The following is a 25,688-nucleotide window of genomic DNA, read 5'->3' as shown; positions in this document are numbered from 1 at the left end:
GAACCTCTTCGGACGCTAGTCTGTGAGATGGAGTCACTGTTCAATGTCCTTTAGTGCCAACCCATGGGTGTCATCAAGACTGAACATGCTGCATTGTTTGGGGGGAAAAAAAAGAAGTAAACCACCACCAAGTGTTTTTCTTTCAGAAAAATTCATGGTGCTGGGACTAATTCAGAAGCACAGGCTGATTTTAAATAGTGGTCTTAATCACTGGTATCTGAGGGGGACCGAGAACTAACACCCTTCCAGAAATAGTCTATGTGGTTTAGTGCCAACATTTTGTCAGGTATCAATTTCTTCATCTGGTCAAATGCAGCAGTACGTGGGACATCCTGTGCATACAATTCAGTAGTTTTCTTGCTCTACACACATGATGATGAACATCTTGAACTTAGTCTGGCAATCACAGAGGCAAATGGGAGACTTCATTGCTAGCCTCAGCACATATCCTTTCAGACGACTGATGTTGGGGTTCTTTCATTTATAAAAAAAAAATGACTAAATGGAAGTATGGAAAAGGGAAACTCTGCGCCCGTAAAGGCCCATCGGCCTACATGATAGCATCCTCAAGATGCAAATTATATAATTTATATACACTGGGGTTTGACTGTTCCATTATCTCTCTGTTGGAGGGATTCATTTCAATCTAGCTGCCTACAAGTACCTACATCTGTCTTTGGTCAATGCCAACCAAAAACAAACATCATCCCTGTGCTTGAATGCCAATTGTCCCTTGGACTGTTGACTGTTCAATAATTTAAAGCTATGTGTATCTAATTCATTTGATTTATCCTGTCTTGGGTCAGTACTAAAAACAATATCAGGAAGTCTTGCTATCTGTAACATTCCAATACAACTGCAAAAACAGCAATGATTTCAGAACATGATTTCATTTTCAGTTAGTATATATTTTTTTCTTTTTCAATTTCTGCACCATATCACAAAAAGACATGATGAACAGAAGCAATCTAGTATCAGTTGAGTGGACAATATCCTGGTGTGTCTACATGCCAAGTGCATATCAAAAAGGTTTCAACAGCCAAGTCCGCAAAACATAAATAGATGGGGGAGGCAAAGCCATTCCCCTCCCCAAGAGACAAATTTCGCTCTGCTCATTTTTCCCCATTTCATATCGATAATTTGTGACCACTTCATTTCTTTTACTCATCAATCTAGGTGAAAAGCCTCCCCAAATTTAGTAGCCTCACACTTGAGAAGGTCCTGAAGCAACCTTCAGTTTTTGTCTCAATCCCCCCCCCCCCGAACGTGGTTCTGGGTTTGCTCATATCCCCAAAATGAGCAAGGGATGCAGGTCCAAGGAATCCATTGAAATGTGAAAAACGTTTTTATAAAAAGAGAATACAATGCTTTTTTCTAATCACAACCCCTATTCCTTTATCTGCCATTCACAACTGACAGGCAACCTTCAAAGGATATTCAAAAATCGTAACATTGTATGAGCACATGGCCATGGTTTAAGAACTGTATTAATTCCCAGCTTTTTGTACACCAACGTTTGATACCCCAAAATGAATCCGAGTTTAACCCTCTTACTACCCAGCAGGTCAGGAGGAGAAAGGGTTACTTTTTTTCTGAGTTATCAATGTTTGTTTCAACTGTGCGTGGGCAAATATGGACTTCCTTTCCATCTTATTCCAACAGGTTCTGCAAGTATGCATATAATATTAAATGTCAGCACCCTGGTCAGCTCAAATGTATTGTATTGTAAGATTCAGCACTCAAATCTTTAACATCGTGTCAGGCATTTTGATGTTCCTTAAACACAGACTCCCAAGTCAGGGACATGGAATCAGGAAGGCTTAAGACAAGGGTGACTCTGAGGTTCGGCCAATGATTTCATACTTGAGTTTTCCTCCAAATGACACACTTTTGTTGCTAATTGGTAGAATAACATCACAAGCATATTTGGTAGGTTTACTTGTAAAATTGGTAGGCTTTGGGATCACTAGATCAGTTTCTACTTGGTGAACAGCACATTACATTGAAGCCTTTCAGTAACATGACAATCAGTTTGTCATAAGGTCGGCTGGCCCACAATGTACCACATGGATGAAGGCTCAGGCCTGTGACTTATCTGCGGGGACTTGGGCTGAATGACATTTATTGTGGGGATCCAAACCATTGTGGGAAAACCCCAAAGGCCCAACAATCCAGTCCATAATTCCTTCAAAAAGAAAGTTTCCCCTCAACGTGGCACTGGCTAAGAAAGTAGATATGTTGTAGGTTTTTCTTATTTGAGACAAAAAGAAAGGGCAAGATGTGTGTGTACACTGGTTCACATGCATATGGTATGAAGTGGCCTGAGTCATTTCCATTTGAATGTGCACTAGCTGGAAGCCTTCTACACATGGGCACCAAACCTCTCTCGCTCAATGTCGCTGTTAAATGTATGATATATATAATGCCTGATCGGATTTCTGTCTTCACAAAGTGAATGGTGCAGTAGGTCATTCTGAACCATAAAGCCACATGTATATCAAATGACTATAGTGATAACTTGCTGTGCAAAAAGTATGGCCTGCTCGGTACATCTATGTTTGAACAAAAGCAATAGAAAACTCAAACTTCTATAAGGCTATCTGCATATCTGCATCTGTATTCTAAAATAAGGCCTCAACAAAGCTTACATGGCAAAAGCCTAAATGCAATCAGTAAATGAGTATTTCATTTTGCTTAGTGCATGTCAATGCATCCATACTACTGATAGAAAATGACTTCTATGCTATGTAGTAATTGTACACAGCACTAAAATACACCCTTCAAAATTCATTCATCTGATTTCATTATGTGCTACAAATACATGAGCATATGTCTTCAAAACATCTATAGATTCCTGTCCAACCCCACCCCACAATGTTAGTGGATCAATGGCACATCTTTCAAGGCAAAGACAATATTAGATTTTCCAGTCAGATTGATTCTCCCAGCAAAGAGTATTGGGATTGCTTGGTAACTTGATAAAGACTTAGGTTATTACGCTGCTTGGTTGGTGTACTGATTTACCATTATGCCGCGAGCCCCCCCCCCCTTTTTTTACCCATTCTGCCACTTAAGGGAGAAAAACTCTGTATCTTCCAGCAAGTGAGATCGACATCCCTGCCGCGGATATTAAAACTCTCCTGCCCGTAAAGTGAGTTGGACAAACATCGGGCCTTGTGGCATTGTTATTACTGCCGCACGGTGTTAAGCACTGGGCTATCAACTAGCCCACTTTCCTTCCCCTAGGCCTGGCAACGGATGGGGGAGGAGGTTTACTGTGTCACATATTCATTCCTCAGCCAAGCCTTTCCTTTGCAGGTAAACCCCGGGCCTGGGAGGACAACACAGCGGCTCCCATCAATACAAAAGCATGTTCTGAAATCTGTACCATGGGAAGGCTGTGTAATTGTTGCAGAGAAGCACTGTTGTATGGTTTGCTCGCTCAGAGGCAAGTACACTTTGGAGACTCACAAAGCGAATCAGCCATAAGCAAGTGTGTCGTTTCATTTATTCCTGCCCATCTTCAGGCTCTATTCTACTAGAACAATGTGCCATGCCCAAGCTGGCCAAAGGAAATTCAAATAAAGTGAGAATCCACAAAAAATGGCCAAGTTACATCAAATGCTTTCTTGGTTCTTTCGCTGCTTTCATTCTTGTTTGTATCACAGTCATTTAGCTGGGCAACAAGCAATCACTACATGATCGTTTACAATTCAAAACATCCAACTTCTCCAACTGTGATGATTCAGATTTTTTCCCAGTGTCACAGAGAAATGAATGACTTCTGGCAAACTTTTCTTCATCAACACAATTTGAAACTTTCAATCTCAAATTATGGTTGTAACCGAACTCTGTTAAACTCAAAATATTTGCTACAAAAACTGACTTGCATTTCAGAACATCCCCCAAACAAAACAAAGCATTCAAGATAAAAACTACACAACTTCAAATATATTAGTGTGGAAGGAATGATTAAGCAATGTAATTTGACTTGAAGCGCTTGAAATCCACAGAATTCCAGCACATCAAGGTCCCCAAAGGTTCTTTGAAATGATCTTTCATTGGGTACGTTAGTTTTATTCTGATGAAAATGACCATCACAGTTTTAATTTGGCAGGACAACTTCTTTGTGAATTTTAATTGAAAGAAATGCAGGGCCACTTCCACCAAGGTCCCATTTATAACAAGGACAGACGCTCTTGTATTGATTAGAAGTGGAGCATTTTAGTCTTTAGCCTGACCGTGCTTGGATAATGGAGGACAAAAAATCTTCCTTGCTTGGATTTACACTGCAAACATGTACTTGTACCAGTATGTACCTCATATATTTAAGCATTTATTATCCAATGACAAAAACTAAGGCAGCCTGCTGTGAATTCCACATGTTGCCAGCACAAAAGACAGAAATCTTGTGAAAAAGTTTGTTCATAGCACACTATTTAGCAGCCCACGTAAAGAAGACAGCCATGTCTCAGAAGACTGGTGCCCTCCCATAACATGATCAATTTGTTTTCAAGAAATCTGGGGCATTGTTTGTTTCCTTTTGTGCTATTACCAGTGATGTAGTCCGACCTTCCTGTACCATCAGGATCAAAACCACGACAAGAGAAATCCACTACAGGATTCATTTAGTTTCTATGAGCAGGCAGTTCCACTTCCCTTCTTGGAAATTACCTGGAACCAGTCCTCCTCCCCCCCCCCGACATGGTCCTTATTCCTGCCCAAAATATTTCAACTGCTCTTTTCCAAAAAAAGGCCACTTCAATCAATTAGCCTCACTTAAGCAGCCACTAACTGTGCCAAACCAGGTGTTTGAGAAATCTCATTTGTTGCCAGGCAGCAGACAAGAGGGCTTTCTGTGCCATTTGCAAGCTTAGAATGACAACGTACAGACATGCTCTTTCAAGAGGTCCCCTACAAGCACAGGTGATTTCCTCTGAGTTTATCAATGTATGGGTTGTCAATAATTCATGTTTATACAACAGCCGAGTCTGGAGGGGCTATGCTTCAGCCTTGCATTAGCCTGTACTCTACAATATCTCTTGCATGTGACCACTGGCTAATTTTTTATGAGGGAGGCCAATATCGTGGCTGGTACATGTATTTCACAAGGATACACATACATGTAAGTGCCCACAGGCCAAGAGTGGGATAATTCTGCTTGTGTGTGACATATTTAATTTGAACAATCCTGATATCCTACTGGTACCTGATAAACACAGCCTCCCAATTCTCAATTATGCAGTTGGTATCCATCTCAAATATTGAAACTAGCAGTGGCAAGTCCATAAAAGACAGCTGGCCTTCACATATGCAGGATTAAAAATTGAACTTCATGTAAGTGTATGGATGCAAAAGCAAAACAATATTGATTTTGCAATTCTGAAAAAGGTCATCACATCAGGAAAACACAGATCAAATGACATGCCACCCTGTCTTCATAAAAAAGATGAAAAAAAAAACATAACTTAAAGGCATATTAACTATTCAACTGCAACCACTAACGGTGGGAAGGATTTTGAAAATAATGCCAGTGGGAAACACCTGTAAAATGGGACTTTACTGATACTGTGAGTCCCATAGTTGACAACAGAGTAACAAGAAATGTGTATTTTAATCCAACTTTAGTCAAAGTGCACCCTCCCTACCAAAGAAGGGACACACTGGTGGCAACTTTTCTAACTGAGCTTATAAATGTACGTCTCCAGTGCACGCGCGAAGAACATACTGTACAGTCCAACAGAAATTGGTTGTGTGTACTCAGCACGCTCCACCCCAAAATTTGCAGTATTTAATGCACATGAACCTCCTCATTCACACGATGAGTTGCCAGGAAAGGACTGCCATTTCCATGTAACTTGAAAACATTAATACAGACATCTTCTCACAGTTGGGACAGCTTTCTCTTTCTTAACATGGTAATACGATATGTACATGTAAGTTCATGCTGTCATACAACCAAATGTGAATTTCATCTGAGATGGTTGAGACAAGCACTGGGTCCAAAAACAGCTGTGCAAGTTAATTTAATTTTTTCAATCTGGTCACAATTTCAAAGGACAGCAAGGGGGATCTCTTTGGTCTGAGAGGATGCAAAAACCAAGACAACTATTAGCGAAAGTGGTTCCAGGGCCAAGGACTCAGCCTTAAGCTATGCTCTCATTGGACTTTGTGGGGAGTAAACTACCATGGCTGAGCTACAGAGCTACTATTAGTTATCTGAGGAGTGCGAGTGGAAAACAGAATAATGTAGTGTGCCTGTAGTGCCTTCCGCCTTGTGGTATATGGGACATGGACACACAGTACGATGCTATAGGGACAGCGCGCAAGCGTGCCACCTTCCAATTTACAGTAAATTTTGCATTTATGCTTTGTTTTCAGCGTAAAAATACCGCATTGCGTTGAGTTACATGCACAATAGCATATTAGGCAGGGTTTGACATGGACCAAGCAACATGGTTAGTTATACGTCACACTGTTTGTTGCCATGGAATTGAGAATTCAAGTTTGCCTGAAGATAAAAAATTAAGTCTATTTGGAGTGGCTGGAGAATTAAAAATTAACATACCTGTTCAATATACACTGCAATCGGGTAACCTGAGATGTTGAATGTGGTCAGTGGAGATTTCCATGGAACCATAGTAGTTTTACAGGGACAGAACTAGTCTAGTGGGAACAGCTGGGTGCTGTAAAACGTCCATGTGTGCACTACATAATGCATTACATTATAGCAGACATGTGAAGAATGGTTCCCAGACCCCTTTGTTTGTGTTTAAAGGGTACCTGCAACCAATGTTTTAATACAAACCTTTAATATTTTAAAATAAACCTTTGTGTCTAACTTAACGTTATTTTGAATTTTTGTTTCACTATTTCAAAAAGGGATTTTACTGCATTCTTGGTTTTCATGCCAAGTATTTCCATATTCATGAGCAAAACTGTGATATCATCCCAGGAAGAAAGTCTCAATGTTACATTGGTTTGCACACACAAAAAGAGCTGCATTTTTGTAGATTTGCCGGACTACATTGAATTATTTTGCTGATTTCTTGCTGTGTGTAAGCACAGGCATATTCAGTTGTCTAGGAAAGCATGGGTGTTTTAACAGTTTTAAAAGTACACTTTTCACTGCTTTTAACCAAATAGCAATGTAAAAGAGTTTTCACATACTGAAAAGTACAAAAATGCAGAAAAATTGTGTCTCAGAGTGATCCAATGCGGCTGCACTTTAAGTAGAACTGCAAACCCACGTTAAGTAATGTTCATAACCCAGTTTGCATTGATGATATCTGGCAGATTTAATAAAACTTGTGAGCATTGCTGTTGGGTTTAGTGCAGGTCAAACTGCTGGAGGGTGGAGGAGAATGGAAGGAAATTATTCTTGTTAACTTCTGTTGTCATTAGGTCACAAAACCAATCAATTTAATAATGGACAGTAACTAACTACTGTTAGCAAATAGAAACTACCAGTGCTTCAAGCATCTCCAATGTGTCACATTGGGCTCATCATGAACAGAAACAAAATCTCCCAGTATAAAAAAAAAGAATCTGAGAGGGAATTGGCAGGGGATTAACACTGCTGGAAGTCATAGAGAGTTTCCACGAAGGCACAGAAGAAAACGTCCAATGTGAACATGGCATGAGATATCTCATGCACAGGTCATAAAGCTTGCCACAGGACAACATACTCAGACAGTCAATGAACTTTGGGGTCTACAGCAAGCATCCTCAAAGAAAATGGAATTGGTATTGACAATAATTGATGAATTATGCTCAAGCTTTTCATGGGCTTTTGGAAAAGCCTTTTTTATTTGTTCTATACCAAACCAAGATACTTTAAGGAAACAAAACTGTGCACAGATAAGCCCATTTCTAATCTTTCTTGCACATGTATTTCCAGTCTTTTAATTAACAGATCAAATATACACAATGTCGGTCAATATTAAATAATCTACTGAAAGGACTTACAAATGAAGGACCTGTGAGTAATTGTCAGAGAGAAATTCACACACAAATGATAAGATTTTGTATTTTGTAAACATACACTCAAAATGTAAATTTTTGGCTGTATGTCCAGTGCCTGCCTGTACTGAGCTCTGTGTTGAAAGCAGACGCAGCAGACAAGGTCGGATTTGAGGATGCTTCATGTCTTTGAGATGAGAGAGGGGGGCTTCAGGAAGCTGGGATTACAGCTCCAGTGCTGACAAGCCATTTATTTGGCACTCCCGGCAAGATGGCCCAAGTAATTTAATTAATTTTCCACAGTCATGCAAGGCGCAAACCAGTCAAGATGCAGGTTCACATTAGGCAACCATCTCCCCATCTTGTGCAGGGTCAAACTGTGTGTCTGCATTTCGTGAATCATGAAATACTTTTGCGGGCAAAGCAATGAATACACTAAAGACTGGATTTCAAAGAGACCAAACATCCACATGAGGAAAAATGTATTTATGCTAAGAGTAAAATATCAACATGGCACAGAACCTGACATTCAAGTAAACCCAGAAAGATGAAGCTGCAAAGAATGTTGAAATAAAATGTTACTTCACACCATAAAGAGAAGCCAGATATTAGTAAATCTTAGATAAGTTTGACCACGAAAACAAAAAGCAGGAAAATCACCATGCACCCAAAGCACCATATAATTAAATACATGTAGTTCAATCAAAATTATTTTCAAGCCAACAGCCAAAAACACATGAATACATATATAGGTACATATTAATAATTAGAAATGGGTGCACTGCAAATATCAACAAACCAACCCTGGTTTCGAAACAGGTTTTTGCAGCCTTCCAATCTGGTAACCTGTCCTCGTCGTCATGACCTCAAACTTTGAAAGATTCTAACAACAAAACGCCAGTCTTTTGAATTGAGAAAAAAAAAGGAAGGAGAAAATGGATGATGGCATGAGATGACACTGATCCGAGGAGAGAAAAAGACTTTTGGTAGCCGTCTGAGGAGTGCGATAAGTGTGACAATTAATGGGTGTGAAGTGAATTATTTTTCGTCACAGATGACTTGTCCTCTTCATTTAGACCTTCTTATGGTGAAACATGTCCAGCAGAGGACAGAGAAAGCAAAATTAGATATATATACACGTGGAATGACAACCATATTTAAACCATCTCAATCTCTCTGATATCAAAACTCTCCTTCTCCATTGAGTATCTGATTCTCGTACTCTCACACAAAAACATGAATTTATGTGGGCAGTAGTTACATACATTGAAAGAACATGTACATTACACATAAATGCCAAAAGAATTCACAATTTGTTGATTACAGAAAGGGTAACTAACTATTTCAAACAGAAAAAATTAACTTCTTTTGCACGAACAGACATGTGTTTATTGAAAAATCAACTTTGACTTAACAGTCAACAAAATACTGCACTAGGGTGTGAAAATGAAGCAAATAAGAAACCAATTTCTGACAAGGTAGGAAATTTCTTTTAAAAGTGTGTACCATTATACCAATATGTTGAATTATTCATGCAGGTTAGTAGTAATACATACCACTCACAAGAAACCTTCCATCATATTCATTCTTTACTTAAAATAAAGACAAAACAGAAGAAAAATCACATGCACTGGTTGCTTAGCAATGCTTGCCTACATGCAAATGAAACAATCATGAATAATGAAATGAATATCAACGGCACAAAGAAAATTGAAGGCACCAAAGCAAGCATAATGCGTCACCAGAGAGTAATGAAATCTAGAATAGATGACAGTGACAATGAAACTCAAAATTTAAAAAGGTGAAGAACAGTTTCAAGCCTGGAAATTCCAATGTGCTTTAATAATTTCATCTATCTCTTTTTCCGTCCTTTCTGTTTGAGAGTGAAAGGGATACTTCTGGGGAGGGTGAATTTCTACATCAACGTACTCACAGTAAACTTGGAACCAAGGCACTAAATCTAAGCAGATGCCTTAATTTTCCAAGGCTGCCACATCATAACAATAATGCTTCAGTTCATTTTTTGGTTTGATTGTAAATAACAGACATAATGTTTTCACGCTCCAAGCTGATGCTTATGCAATATGAATCCCACATCTACAAAAATTCATTGTAAAATTCAGTAGAGTCGAAATGTATTCAACTTTTGCAAAATGATAACATAAATACTTGAAGTGATGCTAAAACATTTCATTGGTTGTAACTAGGACTGGGTTGATTTAGTGTTGACCTGTTTGAAACACAGGGATCATTCTATCAAAGAGGTATGAGGGAGGAAGTCTCCAGACTTGAAAGCGGTGAATACGTTACCTTGGTCAGGTCCAAATCGGCGTTGCTTTTGACAGCGACCGGTGATTCCAGTGCCTTCTGCTGACCCTGCGATTCTCTGAGCTGACTCAGAAAGGCCTGCACATCAAAGAGAGTGCAGTGAAATACACAGAGACAAACAAGCGGGATGGGAGTGATGCATGCACAGGGAGAAAAAGGGAATTAAGACACAGACAGAAACAGGAGGGAAGGCAGGGGCAGCAGGGGTACCACCAGTACACATACAGGTGCAAACAAGAATGGCGGAGCACAGGACACAGGGCAAACATGGGTGGGGACAGTAGAAAGACAAATGGACAGACAGAAGGAGGCCCACGACACGGGTAATGCCACACATACAGGAAAATGGTGGCACATGACAAAGGGCCACAAACATTGACCAAGGGGGAGAAAGCACATGCAAACAGGCCAAAACAGTTTTCAGGATACAAATACAAAAAAGACGAACATGCATTTTGTATGGACAAGACAGAGTACCAATGCAGAACAAACGGCGACCAACAGTGACACAGATAGAGATGAACACAGACAGAGGATAACCAGGATTGCAAGAAGTGGGGAAGGAATCAACAAGTGCCAACAAGACAATTTTTGCAGAATATTTGGTTTGGTGAATGTAGGCATCATTGATCAAGAGGTGATGAGAAAGAAGAGAACAGAATGCAAGGGTACATCCAGAGTGGCATTGGCATCACAAACGGGGAAAAAACACAAGTGCAGACAAACAGCATGTGGTATTTTAAAGGATAGTTTGCACACCAAACATGTGAGTCCATGGGGGATGGGGACACAGGGACAAACAACAGTGGACACATCACCAGAGACAGAAATTGGGAAAGAAAGGGTGGATACAAGAACAAGATGGGGAAAAAAAGAAGAGATGGAAGAAGGTGCACTGATCAAGTTGAATGTAACTGTGCATGTATGAAATGGGCAAGATATGAATTTGATCTAGATTGAACCTCTTCAAGGAAAGTGTGCCGTTTTGTAAGATATGATCTGCGTGATTTTCAGAAAGTGTGCTTGAGCTTTTTACTTTGTGTGTGTTACATGTATTTTCTCTATCTTGCACAGAAAAGAGTATTACCAAGACATGAAAAAAAAAATCATGGCTCAAGAATGAAAGGTGCATTGAGCCTTGACAGTCATCTCTAGTATAATCTGACAGCTGCATTAAAAGGGAAGAATGTAGAGATACAAGGACAAAAAGAAATGTTGTGACTTGATCATGGAAATGACGGAGAGAAGACAAAAACCACTCCAAATTTGTCAAAGGTAAAAACTGTACAAGTGTACTTGTTTTTAGAGTAATGCCCAAAACACTTTACCAAGGTGGCATGCCAACAGCAGCCATTGTTGGTTTCTTCAACAAATTTTGCAAAATACCGGTAGACAGGATGTGTGTCTTGACTTTTCCTGGCAAACCTTACATTTCTCTTTCCTCCACCACTGACAGTTTGGGATGGTTTTTCTTTTCTTAAATCACAGTTTACATGTACATGTATGTACAAGTGATGACTGGTGATGGTGGTTTGGCTGCTATAAAAATGGCAGTGCAACAGTGGCATGGTGCATGGTGCATGGTGCATGTGCTCATTCAAATGACAGCCTACAACACTGTGAATATCATCACAACAACATATGAGAAGGCCATATAAACTCAGCATTTTTTCCTTGTACATGAATGTTGATTCTCAGTCAACACTGTCTACAGCGCACACACACACCCACACACGCATCATCTTAGCATTCAGCTACTACATATTAGCCTTCACTCCTACAAAACACACACTGGGTTGATCTCAGGTGGTTTCCAAACTGTGAGCTGAGTCATTAACATATCAGCAGATGTATGCTGTTGAAAGAGTTTGCTAATAGTGTGCACCATACAGCTCAACACTAGCACATTCACAGCTTTGTTGCTTCAAACAGATAAAGACCGAATCCTATAAATAAATAGGCCTACATTATTCAAAAAGTGGGCTTCACAGGTAAGAGATATTGTTACTGCCTAATCACATTAACGATGTGGAAATGGACAAGCACTTGGGTACTCTGATCATCTAAGTCAAGTGGAATCTAATAATGGAGCAACCGCAACCGTTTACTTAATAAAAGTTGATCGAATCATCAAACAGCATGTCATGTGCACAAGTTAAAACTCTTTTTGTAGAGTATTAAAGTCACACATCACACCAGAAACATACATACATGTGCATGAACATGGCGCTGTAAGCACTGGGAAGACAAAATATCTTGATAGCTTACATGTACTGTACTCAGTGCACCAACACTACTCTCAAATCACTGCACCAAGAACATTACTAACCCCTGGAGTTAAAGCAAGACAAAGCAGTCTGTCACAGGTGTAGAAATCCTAGGTGAGAGCATAACACACAAACTGTGACAAGCTTATTCTGAAGACACAAAGAACTGATTTGCCATGTTGAAATAACAAAAACGCACAAACAAATTTCCCCAAATGTATGGCATCTACCTCGATTAACAAAAGCACACCGTCTACAAAATTATCCCCTTTATCAACACATGAAGGCCAAACTGAGATGAATAAAACAGTGCATGATATTAATTGCCTTAGGCGCTGAAATAGAATGCAGTCATCCGATGCCACATTTTATCAATTTCTGTAATTCTGTAACATATTCCAATCACACTTAGACTCAGTATGCATGTTTGCTCCTGAGATGCATGCATTTATATTTGCAGAACATAAAAATGGATTTTGTTGGGAAAAAATGACTAGCCTCTCTGCCACCTAAATTTACCATACACTGATTTAAAAGTCTGATCTCAATATAATTGAAAAACTGAGAGCAGCTATTTCGGAGAATTTCAATTTTCAAGTTTAAGGAGTGTGCATTCCTTGTACATGTACATATACATGTAGATCAGTATGGAATATTTAAACCGATGATCTTTGTACTTAAGTTAAACTCCTTGAAAACATTTGAACGTACATGTCCACAGAAAATGGTTAAATACAGCTTTTGCTACTGTACCCATGCAAATTTTATCAGCATGCAATGTGTCCTGAGAAGACAAGCAGAAAATATTCAAGGAGCTCTGCTAGTTCTCAGACAATTCAAGTCATTTCAGTCAAATTTTTCTTTGGGGGGGGCTGAAGTAGTAGTTTCTGAATAAAAGTTTCTTGGCACTGAAACTTGGCCCAGTAAACTTTGCTACTGCTCTGGGCCTAACGTAATCCCCTGTGTCAATTGACAATCAATGCAGTGGTAACCAGCAAGCCTGCCCTGTACTGCACTGCACTTCTAATCCTTGGACACTGCACAATGATCTGCCTCAGTTATCTCAATGCCATGATTAACGCTGAAAGGCTAACTGTAAACAGTTACTGAGGCTGTAAGCTATAACCTGTAAAGTCCTCTTGAGCCTTAAGCTGTGAACAGTTATCTCAAATGTAAACAGGCCCATTTAAGTGTAAACCACTAAAGTGGCAGAACATTCAAAGAGCAATCCAAATGGTTTACTTGGTTTAAAGCACTTAGAAGGTTGGATCACAGAGAACTTAAGCCATGTTCCCATTGGACTTTTCTGGTCAAACTACCACAACTCAGAGGAAGAATTACCAAATTAAGTCTGAGCAGAACACAGAGAGAATTGGCATCCCTACTTCCTTAACATTGTGCTTACTGTAACTTTCTGCCAAAAGTGACAGCAGAAACTTTTAATGAGCCATTGTTACATGATTGATCATGTTTGTTACAATTCGGTTTCCTTTTTTTGGGACTTCTGTTTTTTGTTTGTTTCTGTACGAGTGCCTGTGTGGTTGATTGACTGACAGAAACCACTTTGGCTTCCTTTCAGAAGATGCAAGATTATGTAATGGTGCCAACAAATTTCTAGAGGCAAGAAGGTTTTATGCCCTTGTCTACAGTTCAGAAAACACTGGTGTGTAAACCTTTTCTTTCCCTGAGACTTGAAAATGACTGCAGTATTTTGGAAAAAAACTTTCCAACTCATGTTAAACGTTGTGATCACTAGGAAGAAACAAATGTGAAGGCTGCAAGCCTGTACAATGATGCAGCAATGGGCTGACCAAGGATACTTTTTAGAATAAGTAACATCCTCCTACCAGCTCAAATGGAAGATTTAAGTGCTTCAAATAAACAGGCCATGAAAGATAGGTTAGTCCCTGTGCTTTCTCTGTAAACAGACACAAAGCAATTAATCTACATGTACTGTATATCCTAGTATGTATATCATTGATGCACATAAGTGCTATAACAGGTTTATCAGCTATGCATACATGTGACATCTAACAATCTATCAATCGATGATAAGGAGGAGGTAAGACATGGAGGCATTGAGAACCAGAACCAATGACTTAGTAGGTTTAATGTATTATAAGAAAGCTTAGGCTTAGCTAGAAATATCAAGCGCTAGGCTCATGATGTGGAAACAGCACTAGAAATATGTCCATTGGCTTTTCAATAGCTTTTACCATTTGGGGTTGATAATTTTCCTTTCCTTCAAGGTACATGTATGAACTTAAAACCACTTCAATGGAGCAAACATTGATAAAGGCCGGTCTACAAAAAAATAATACTAATACCATTCCATCCCATGATTCCTCGTCCCCATAACTTTGAGCAGTGCACCCCAAACAGCTACCTGCTCTCTCCAGTGGGGACAAGGTTGACTCTGTGAATCATCTTTGGGTTATGCAAACGCTGAATAACCCACCAAGTGTCTGTTTCTTATTGCTTCCATACTGAACCTCCTGATTATCACAACTGCCTGCAATAATCGCCTGCAGTCCCAGGTGGAAGGGTAACTCGACCTTCCTTCAGTCGTTTCAGGGTTGTACTTGTATCAAGGATCATCGACAAAAATTTGCGCCTGCTGCGTGTGGGAACCAGTCTAGAATATGACAGCACCTTCACCATGGGAACAACCTCCAAAGCCAAAGAAAAGTTTGAGTGTAACAGGACAAACAATTAAACTAATTCTACTGGTTTTAAATTTGGATGACTTCTACTAAATTTAAATGAAATGAGATGTTGGAGGAGCTGCAGCTGTTTATGTCAAGTAATAAATGCATTCGAATGATAAAAACATCCAATCTTAAAAAGCATCAAATCTCAAACTATATTTTTCTCAAGCTGGATACTTTCAAAAAAGCATTCAACATTAAAATGCATTCAATCAATGAACCATTCAATTTTCAAAAACACTGGATTTTCAAAAAGACCCAGTTTTCATCAAAAGCATCCAATCTTCTTGAGTGTAATTCTGCTCTGCATGAAACAGCTCCATAACCTTTAGAAACAAATCATTCTTTCTGTCACGTACGACCGACTGTTTCCAATTATACTTGCATGCAAGGTAACTTGAATTATTTATCATTTAATCCAGCACCAACATGTACAGGTGCATTTGAAATGCATAGGCCTATGTGATGTCATTTATATTCTTTCCCAGTAAATTCACTCAAGTCCAACTGCCATGACAACTGGAATGAAAAATGACTGAGATCCAAGAATCCATCAATCTACAAATTGACCAGAAACCTGGATCTTGAATTATCTAACAGGCCCTGACAATCAAGCAACTTGCTTGGAAAATTGAGTTACAGTAGTCCGTTGATTTCAATTAACTTCTGGAGTCTGCATGATGCAACCATCTCAGACAACAACACAAAACTGATGACTAGTTTGTGACTGAGACACACAATGAAACTGGCATTTAACCCTCTATATCGCTGGTTTTCCCATCCCTACATACATGTATCTGATACCTATTCAACAGAATTGCATGCTCAGTTGCCAACTTGAAGCGAAGCTCTGACATGAAAAGTGATCTGATGTGGTCTGTTTTAAACATTCAAAGCCTGGTTCCATCTAAGATTTCACCAAAAAAGGCCCGTTCTGCCACCTGCCTTCTCCATGAGTACCCATTTTGGCCTGGCCCACAAAAACTGACAGTAGCATGCATTGCTGAGAAAGGTAGCCTACTGCTTATCAGATCCCATGCCCATCATTCTTCACACCATAACAAAACTGGGCGTCACAATTTTGCCAAATCATAGCTGAGGGGGAATAACTGAATGAGGTCAATAAGCTGACTTCCTTCTGTGAAGACTACTGAAAGCCCCTTGTTTCACTTGGGGTTCATGGAAGTTACATGCAATTGTGTATTAGACATGATGTACTGTCAAATTTGAAGTTTCTCTAATTTCATGAGGGGGCACGTGTACGTGACAATTTAAGATGTTTCCACTTGATCTTTCATGAGATAAAGAGCAATGCTTCTCTTCTGCTGAATGATCTTGCAATGAGATGTGAGCAACCTGCCGACAGTACAATTCCAATCCTGTTTCACAAAGGCTGCACAAGACAAGCTACAAAGAACACAGCAGGCTTGCAGCTCATCTTGCACCCCTCCCCCTTTATCGCAGTTCCACTGGCTGAGCACTGATTTCGCACAGCTTGTTAGTGTTTACTGGTTTGCAAGAGAGTAATTTCTTTCAATTTGTGGGGGAAGGGTGCAACCAACAGTTAAGGATGAAATCTGAGATGCAGCACAAATGTGAACATTTCACAAGACATTCATCACTTGATGCGGACTACTCCAACCAAAACAACTTTGCCTGTCACTTTTAACTTTTTTTATAGAATGCCCATCTGGTATTACATTCTGCCTGTCAAGAAGACAGGCTGATTTGTTTTTAAAAAAAAGCCCGAATTCAATGGTGTTATATCTTTTGGGGGGTCCGGCATATCAGAATTAAATGTAGATGACAAATCCTAAGCTACATGTACTTACATAAAAATTATCAACCCTATGTGTGCATGCATTTAAACAGAAGAAAAGCAAACAGTGCATGATGCATAAGACCAGCTGCAATAAAAGGGACCACATCTGCACTGATCATATTAAAAGCCTGTCTTTTTTCATCTTCTGCAGACATCAAGATTCTTGACACTTCAAGCAAGCCTGTTCAAAGTCATCACATGCGCATGGACATGAATCTCAGACAATTAGGTTAGGAGGTTACAGCCAGTTCTCCAGTGTTGAATACTTGCTGTGACGGCCAGTCCTTGTCAGTTTTTAATACCTGGGGGAAGTAATATCCTACCAGACCTGAAGTAACATTGCACTACAGATCTACAGATCAGGCAACAACATTTAATTCAGCACCATTGCCAGCACACCCTCCCATGCCCCAAACAATTACCAAGCACTCTGCCAACAGCATAATCGGCAGCAGGAAAAAGATTAATAAAAATCCTAGTATTCCTGTGGCTGCATCTGGGGACTTCAGTCATCATCTCAGCCCAAATGATCCTCATCTCCTTCTGCCTCCTTCCCTTTTTCCCCTGCATCCTCTTCACTATTAAACCTCCCCTCCATTCATCAGTGTTTCATCACTGGCCACCCCCGTTCATCCCCAGCTCAAACCCCCTGTCTCTTGGCGCCTTATCATCATAATAACCAACAGTCTTCCAGCTCCCTTGTCTGTTTACCCTGTCCCCCATTTTGATGCTCTTCTCCCCTTCATCCTCCTTTGCTGTTCTTCATTTGTGATTACCCCTGACATTTCTTTTTTTCACACACTCTCTCTCTCGCTTTATTAAAAGGATTGTGGTTACAATATGATCTTGCTTAGGAAGGCATGCTCAGTAGTAACTGATTCAAGATCTTTGCCAGTCAGAAGGCCTTGAAGTCAATTTCTTTCATCAAATGTGATATGTCCGTAAACATCAAATGGGCAGTTCCAGGTCACTAATGGGACATACAGGGACACAGGGACATACCAAACTGCAATTTACAATTCAGGTCACTGTTCCCGATAACATCACGTCATAGCAACTGAAGATACTACTGGATCATCTTTGGTCTTCTCTGGCTGTGGTGGGTTCTTTTAGTACATGCACTCAAACTGTTTGGAAATATAATTGTATATTTATTCATTTTTTTCCTTACTGTTTCTTGCTTTCAAGTGAAGTACATGTACCCGGTAGGTTAGAGCCTTGTTGAGGTTTTTTTTTCACACTTCTTTTTTTTAAATATTTTTTGGAAGGGGGCCCCGGGACTGTTCAATTCTCATGCGGGAGAGAGCAGCCCATGGAGCACTGTGTACAATTTTACATAGATGATGCACATTAATGGTTTAGGGGTATTTCTATTAAATTGAGAGTATTCATCAAGTTAACCTAAAAATTACAAGTGTTATCACACTGATCACTGTCTTCATTATTACTGTGCTACAGGTACTAAGATCATGATTGTGATTACATCACTGAAAGGATATTTATTACACCACTGATATGATATTGATCAATATATAATCAATGTCACTGCCAATTTCACCACTGTACACGTATTTACCACTGGTACCATCCCCTTTCTCATCAGCATACTATTACCGCTTTCACCAATTTCATTAGTATCACCACTTTCAGAGGCACTATCACTATTATAACCTCACCCGCTGTCTTCATCACAGCCACTATCTTTCTCCTTGCTACCTTCTTCACCATCATCATCCTTGCATTTCAGCCTCCCAAACATCCGCCAATTTGTCTCTTCCGTCTTCCACACAGCCCTCCCCAATTCTCACTCCTTGCTAACACGTAAAATCACAGTGACCCACAGCCCCTCCCGTGAGAGCCCTCTCTTTTCCCCCTACCCCTTTTTCCCTCTTACCGATTTGTCGTGATCCTCCAGGAGAAACACCAAGCAACGCTCGCACTTGAGCAGTGTGATGGCCTCCTTCATAATCTTGTGGACAACACTCTCCAGGGATGTCTGTTCCTCAAAGATGCCACGGGCCAGCTGCAGTAGCATCTGCAATAGGGACACATCATACCACGGTCAGTGCCAATGGCTTGTTATGAGGGTACAGGTTGAGGAAAGCGTGCAGTGTTCTAATTGACAATATTTCTTCAGCAAGAACATGTATTTGTTCGGTGAACTCTGACTGTACAACACTAGAGCTGGTGTCGAAGAATTGAAACAAATTATTTAAGAAACAGACTTCTCTAAAAAGCGCCAGTTTTCCGGAGACAGAAGGACTTAAACTGCTGATGTAGGAAAGCCTAATGAGAATTGAAGGCGAGTTTTTATTTGAAGAGTCGTACATTGCTTTTGGAAAGAACAAAATCAAATTGGTACCTGCATGTGCAATACATGGCATTTTAAAACATTCACTCCCATGTAGACAACAACTAATGGCAACAACATATCAAATCTTAGGCAAGAATTTTACTAAGGCAACAACACGTACAACTGGATGTTGAATGTTTCCCTGAAAGAATTCAAGATTCAATTTCTGCACTATGACTGCATTTAATGGCCAAACACTTTGTGATGTTCACTTTTATTTTTCCAGACTTCTTCCATCACAAAATAAGAAGAAAATTGAAAAAATGACAAGCTTTAAATAAAAATAAATGGTTGCAATCACTGCATCATCATAGGCACGAGACCCTCCATTATGATAAGTATCACATTTTGAATGCCTCCCATTTCTGAAGACGTCACAACAGTGTCAATTGATATCCCTTCCTGTCTTTTTCCCCATTGGAAAACATGTCTTTGTAATGCCCAAGGCCTTGATCTTTCTCTAGACATACATCATTGGCAAATTGTCTTGCAGAAAGCTTTTAAGGCACCTCCGCTCCCAGCTCAAAATCTACTGAGCCACAATGACCGCTCAAAAAGCGTCAGCAGTTAGGGAATTTAAGGGTTCTCAATGTCTCACACGTCTGACACTACTGTCCTGCTGAATAACACAAAAGGGCGGGGGGGGGGAGGTCTGTTTCTTCAGCTCTTCAAACTCCAGCGCCATTTCTACATTGATAGAAGTGCTTCCACAGGGGAATTTGAAGACACTGAAGCACCTCATTGAGCGGAACAGAATCCCACTCTTCCCTCCCTCCCATGGCCCACTAAGAGCAAACATGTCGCACCAGTGCATGTCGTTGCCAAGCAACGCATCATCTGTATTGACGAGAAACTCCTACTCTTTTATGCCAGTGTTTCCCTTTATTTTTGGTGATATTCCACTCAGAGATGTATCAAGGCAAACACACCTTTCTTTAGCCATGAAGAATTGAACATTACGCTAAATTTTCAATGAAATTTAATTGTGATATTTTCATTTTAATGCACCTATTATATTCAGAAGTGAATCCATTTCAGTGGTGAACAAAAATAGTCAACACCTACCATTTGCTCACCAATTTCCACACTGTCATCACCTACATGTACACTATAAGGCAGGGAAGGTACATGTACCTGTACATGAAGCAGTACATTTAAACAGCCCTTCAAAGTTTCTTGTCCTTTCAACATGCACAATTAGCAATGTAACTTTGAATGATCTTTGTCAAGACTACTCATTAGACTATTTGTCAGTGTACCATTGGCATATACCTCGGAAGTGCACATACATGTACATTCTACACGAAAATCCAGGAAGGCTTTAAATATTGAATGTTTCAAATTATTATGAATATACATATGTACACAAATAATAAAAAAGAAACAGATCTGACTTGAAATTAATTTTGAACAGTCTTCAACTTGTGGGAAAACATATATACGTCTACCTTTTCACGACATCTGAAAAAAAATCACACAAGGGCTTCAGGATTGCAATATGGTTCCCGTGCACATAAAGTTCATACAAATGAAATGGATTCCAGTGCTGTTGACAGTGTTGCGACGATAAATGCATGCATTACCTGATTGCGTTTGTACTCGTTGACAGACATCTCAAACAGCTGGGCATTCATGATGCCGATACCGCAAAATGTCAGATAGTTTCTGAAGACCTAGACAGCCAGACAGGGGGGAAAACAAACAAAAGAGAAAAAGAAAACATCCAAGTTACATATTGTTTCCACAAGCGTGAAACTGAGACAGCATTCGGGACAGCCACTTTTATGGTACTGTACTCCTTGCAGGTGTTGTAGATGATCAACAGAGTCAGCAAGCTGGTTAATATGTTCAAATGGGTGGAGAGGCAAAAATGCTTGGTTCATAATTTGTAACACGGTAGAAAGTGCTACCCTTAGTTACATCATATCATGAAATGCTTTATCTTTCTAAATCTCTGTAACGTTTGGTGATCCAATGCAGAAAGTGTTCACCCTCCCTGGAAACGCTGATGGGTGTACATGCATCCTCGAGATATTAAAGAAAAAAGCCAAGACAACATCACAACAGTCAGCTCAGTATTTAGCAGACCTTGAATTTTCTTGTGATTTACCAACTTGAATTTAGTGCACAACAACGTTAAGTGGCAGTGATTGGAAACTGTGGCATCACAAGACAAACATATAAAAAACTGCAAGACATTTTATAAAATGCATTACAATTCGGCATCCACTAGAGAATTCAAAGAACTTTTAGCAACAGAGGTTCAGGTAATGCCTACTGGGTACGGGAATACATGGATGATATCATTCCAGGGTCAATATTTACCTCTGAACAGAACAGTTAGTTCATTATCTATACCTATACGCCCACTGAGGACTTCTATCAAAATGAGAATACACTGGAAACTTTTGTGTAAGCTAGTCTTGGGATAGATGTGCACCAAATATAGGTAGGTACTGGAGAAATGGAGTGAGACACAGCAGACATGTATTTAATTACTTTAATGCAACTCTGCATCTAGCGACATAATTCCAACCAAGGGCAATCAAGTGTGAGGCAAACAGACTGGCCAATCCTCTCTCCTTTCTGCAATACACCTTGACATTCAAGATAGCGCTAGAAACCAAATTACATGTTCATGTAGCTACCTACTCCTAGATTTGATGGTCGACCTAATTGGAGAGAATCAAATCTGTGCGTGTTGTTGCAGCGATTTGCTGGCATCTATATTTGCCTTTGGTTTGTCATGCAATTACTAGAAGACAATCAGGCACACCCAAGTCTTCATACAGAGCGGCTGGCAGTATAGCAATTGCTTCAGCCACAGCCTCTTGTCCTTTATTTTAAACAGTTTTCCCGCACCTCATTTAGTGCTTTAAACTGACACGTTCAGGGAGGTGAGAATGGGCTGAAAAATCTTACAGAAACAATCATTTCATGGAGACCATTTTGTTTATTTATTCACCAGACAGCTACTTACCTGTTCATAGCCTTGCTGTCATCTTTTTCGTAAGGATTGCATCTGAATTTCTGAAGTCAGCTTTGAGTGGCTGGTACATGAGTTCATATGCTTTCACATGCATACCCTGTACATCACATATTCATTATTGTTGAAGTGTTGAGCTATTGGTACCTAAGTACCCGGTATTGCTCGGCAGGTGAACATTTAACATAAAATGCTTTGAAACGGTGCAAGCTGTAAAAGGAATGATTCACGTACTGGCACTGTGTGGATGTTTAAACCTGCCAGTGGTAATAATAGTTTTGCTAAATGGTCATCAATGAACACAGACTCTCATCCTTGATTGTCTGCATTCCTTGTTTGAACTGATAGGAATTCCATCTGTCTTCTGCAAAGTCAGTTGTGAAACTAACATAAACACATACATGACCGAACACTATCATACTCATGTTCGCACTCAACAATCAATAGATTTTCATCAAGAACATCAACAAGTACATGTATTTTCAGGTCACCAGCTAAATGGGGTTTAATTTATTTATAAGACTGACCTTCAGTTTTAGAGGAAATATGCCCATCGGTTAAGAATATTTAAGTATACAAATCAGGAAACTACATGTAAGTGAGACTATCCCCTCACACATACACAGATCTCAACAACATTTTAATCGGGTATACATTACTGCAAGGGTAAATCCATTCCAACTAATATTTTGGGGGCTAATTAAAAAACGAATTTCAACTTTTAAAAAGTCGGCAATGCAGTATGTTTAAAGTGAAGACAAACAACATAATGAGGGGAAAACTGTTTAAAATTTAGGCTTAATGGTTTTGGAAGAGGCACTTTTCACATTTTCCTGTCCAGAAAACATTCAATCTGAAAGCTTTGTGCATATCGGTATGTTCGTGGAGGGTGCAAATGTTTGTATTTCATATTTGAGAAGCTCCAGAGAACCATCCAAAGGCCCTTTTACACGTGTTGAAAACAGTTCTCATGCACTGAAATTGCATGAGCATCAACATCACAGCAACATCATGTTGTGAGAAAGCGCATCCCTGTCACTAAATTGTACAGGTCCCTGTATGTTTGTCGTGTGGATCGAGACTGCACTCCTCCAAAATTTCACATCACAATTGCAAACTCCGCGTGATTATCACTGGGGTTGGTCATGTGAACATAAAGCATGCGATTTCCGTACAACTGTGTGTTGTACTCCGTAACGGATGCGCACTTTGGCTGTTGCCATTGGGTTCACGAAAATATACTGCCCGTCAGTGACAACCTTGTTGCCATCTGGTTCAGTGCATTTATTAGCATTGTGTTTTCATATTCCAGGGGTGGGAACCAGACCTATGAAGTCCAGACCTTCCTTTCTCATACCAAAAAATATCCTCTGGTCCCACAAATGCACACAAAGTTTAGACTTTCCCTTTTCCATTAATCTGAAAAAACTTTCTCTGTAGCATTTCCAGGGATTGAACTCAACACCTCACTTTAATGAAACTGAAGCTTACAGTATCTTGTAGACCACTGAGTCTACTCAAGTTACAATGGGAATCCTCTATGTTATCCGCTCCGAGCAGGAAAATAAGAGGCCGTATTTTTAACTGATATTGACCCTTTGGTACAAACTTACCGCATAGGTGCGCAAGTTTATACGCGTTTGACGTAGAGCACACTGAGTACATGCAACATATTTATTCTGGAATGTCTGGTCTTTGCTTGCACACCAAATGCGTGCAAGAACCCACTCGGTAAACTTTGTACTAGTCTTCCTTTTGCCGGATAAAGGGCAACAAGGCGATCCCTCTACCTAACTGGCAGTGATAAACTGCTGGTAATGTTGCCGTAGGTCTCTCTTGAATGATGTCATTTCCTACAGACCATGTATCAGCATGTTTGACTTCAAAGTTTCGTGACATGCATCAGCCACGGTGTACGGATCAACATGCCCATGAGTTAAGAACATTTGCACATGGCAAACACACGCACCTGTTGGCGTTGTATAAGCAGTTGTAATTTTCCTACAAAGATGGCGTCCAATGAGAGAGATCTATTCATGAAACTGATGAAAGAAAACAGCCAGCTAGGACTGCCATAAAACCAAATGTAAAATCTGGAAGACTGAGGTGCATACGCTGCACATGCCCCATGGTATATGCAATTAGGGCAGCTTTCAACAAGCAAATAATGTTCCATTGTTGCCAAATTTGTGCATCAATATACATAACCTGCATAAAAGAGTATGCGCATGTATGGCGGGAAAATTATAATTCTACATGTACCATTCAAAGAATATCTCAGCACCACCAATACTAATGTAAATGCAGCAAAAACGAGAGATGTTTGATATCATGCTACCGTAAAGTGTACTGTGTAGAAGCTACATGTAGTAGTGAGGAAATCGCACATAACCCTTGCGACAGACACTCGGCACCATGCAACCATCACAGATATGTCTCCAATGCTCACGTGCAAGGAAGTACAGTAACTGGACCATAGGCCCACAGCTAGGTACATGTATGTAGGTAACATCTTTCCTACAGCAGTATGACATGATAAATTGTCCTGCTGTGGCAAGTGCACAAGCTAGGTGGTTGTTATTTCTTTAAGGATTTGACCCTGATATGCAGGTCAAGCCCATGACTTGTGTAACAGTTGAGGGATTTATTCAGATGTACATGTACATGTATACATGTAGACTTTTTACCAGAGCAAGTACAACTATCAATCACAGAGGTTAGGCCTACAGAAGCCATTTACACTGTCAGCGTATGTTGCAACATGCTTCAATATAAATATTATAACAAAGATTGCAAATTATTAAGTTGTGATAGTAAACTGTTAAACAGTGAACATTAAACAGAGAACATTGTTCTCCTGAGCTCTAGCTGTCTTATGAACAGTTTCTGCATAGACCCTGTACAGCATGCATTACCATAGCTGGAAAGCATTTCAAAATATTAACCCTGCCAGTTAGTTTTAGATATTAATCAGAAGATAATATCATAAAAGCAATATGCCAGCCTATCCTCAACTGATGCACTTTTGTAGCCATAAACCTATATGTACATGTTTGCAATCCGCCTCTCAGAAAGCAATTTGCTTCTGCTCTTCAATAAGCTGCAGACTGCCGAGTTCAACACTGAAGTTTTGAATAAAATGAGTATACCGATATGTTCGTGAATTTGTATGTCCAAGCATACACAGCTAGACTGTTTTTATTGCAAGGATGCATGTTTACACAGTCCTTGTAATTTGGAAATTGCAGGCGTGCAAAAAAAA

The 25,688-nt window shown here is 39.8% G+C and overlaps 1 protein-coding gene across 6 annotated transcripts in view; it reads right to left on the bottom strand.

Moving 5' to 3' along the window:
* LOC110982457 (cGMP-specific 3',5'-cyclic phosphodiesterase-like) overlaps positions 1 to 25,688 on the bottom strand; it is a 154,072-nt gene that overhangs the window by 72,007 nt on the left and 56,377 nt on the right. For 5 of the 6 annotated variants that reach the window (XM_022240854.2, XM_022240857.2, XM_087144813.1 and 2 more), the window contains exons 3-5: positions 21,024 to 21,113; positions 18,982 to 19,122; positions 10,273 to 10,368 (exon numbers count right to left, since the gene is read on the bottom strand). In XM_022240854.2, coding sequence (XP_022096546.2) covers positions 10,273 to 10,368; positions 18,982 to 19,122; positions 21,024 to 21,113 — 327 coding nt within the window. The remainder of the gene's footprint in view (positions 1 to 10,272; positions 10,369 to 18,981; positions 19,123 to 21,023; positions 21,114 to 25,688) is intronic. The other variant, XM_022240856.2, reaches the window with a different exon arrangement.

Source organism: Acanthaster planci, linkage group LG13 (assembly GCF_054643075.1).
Source record: "Acanthaster planci isolate LZ-2023a linkage group LG13, COTS_SCS, whole genome shotgun sequence".
NCBI classification, from domain to species: Eukaryota; Metazoa; Echinodermata; class Asteroidea; order Valvatida; family Acanthasteridae; genus Acanthaster; species Acanthaster planci.
This window is presented reverse-complemented; position numbering and strand designations above follow the sequence as displayed.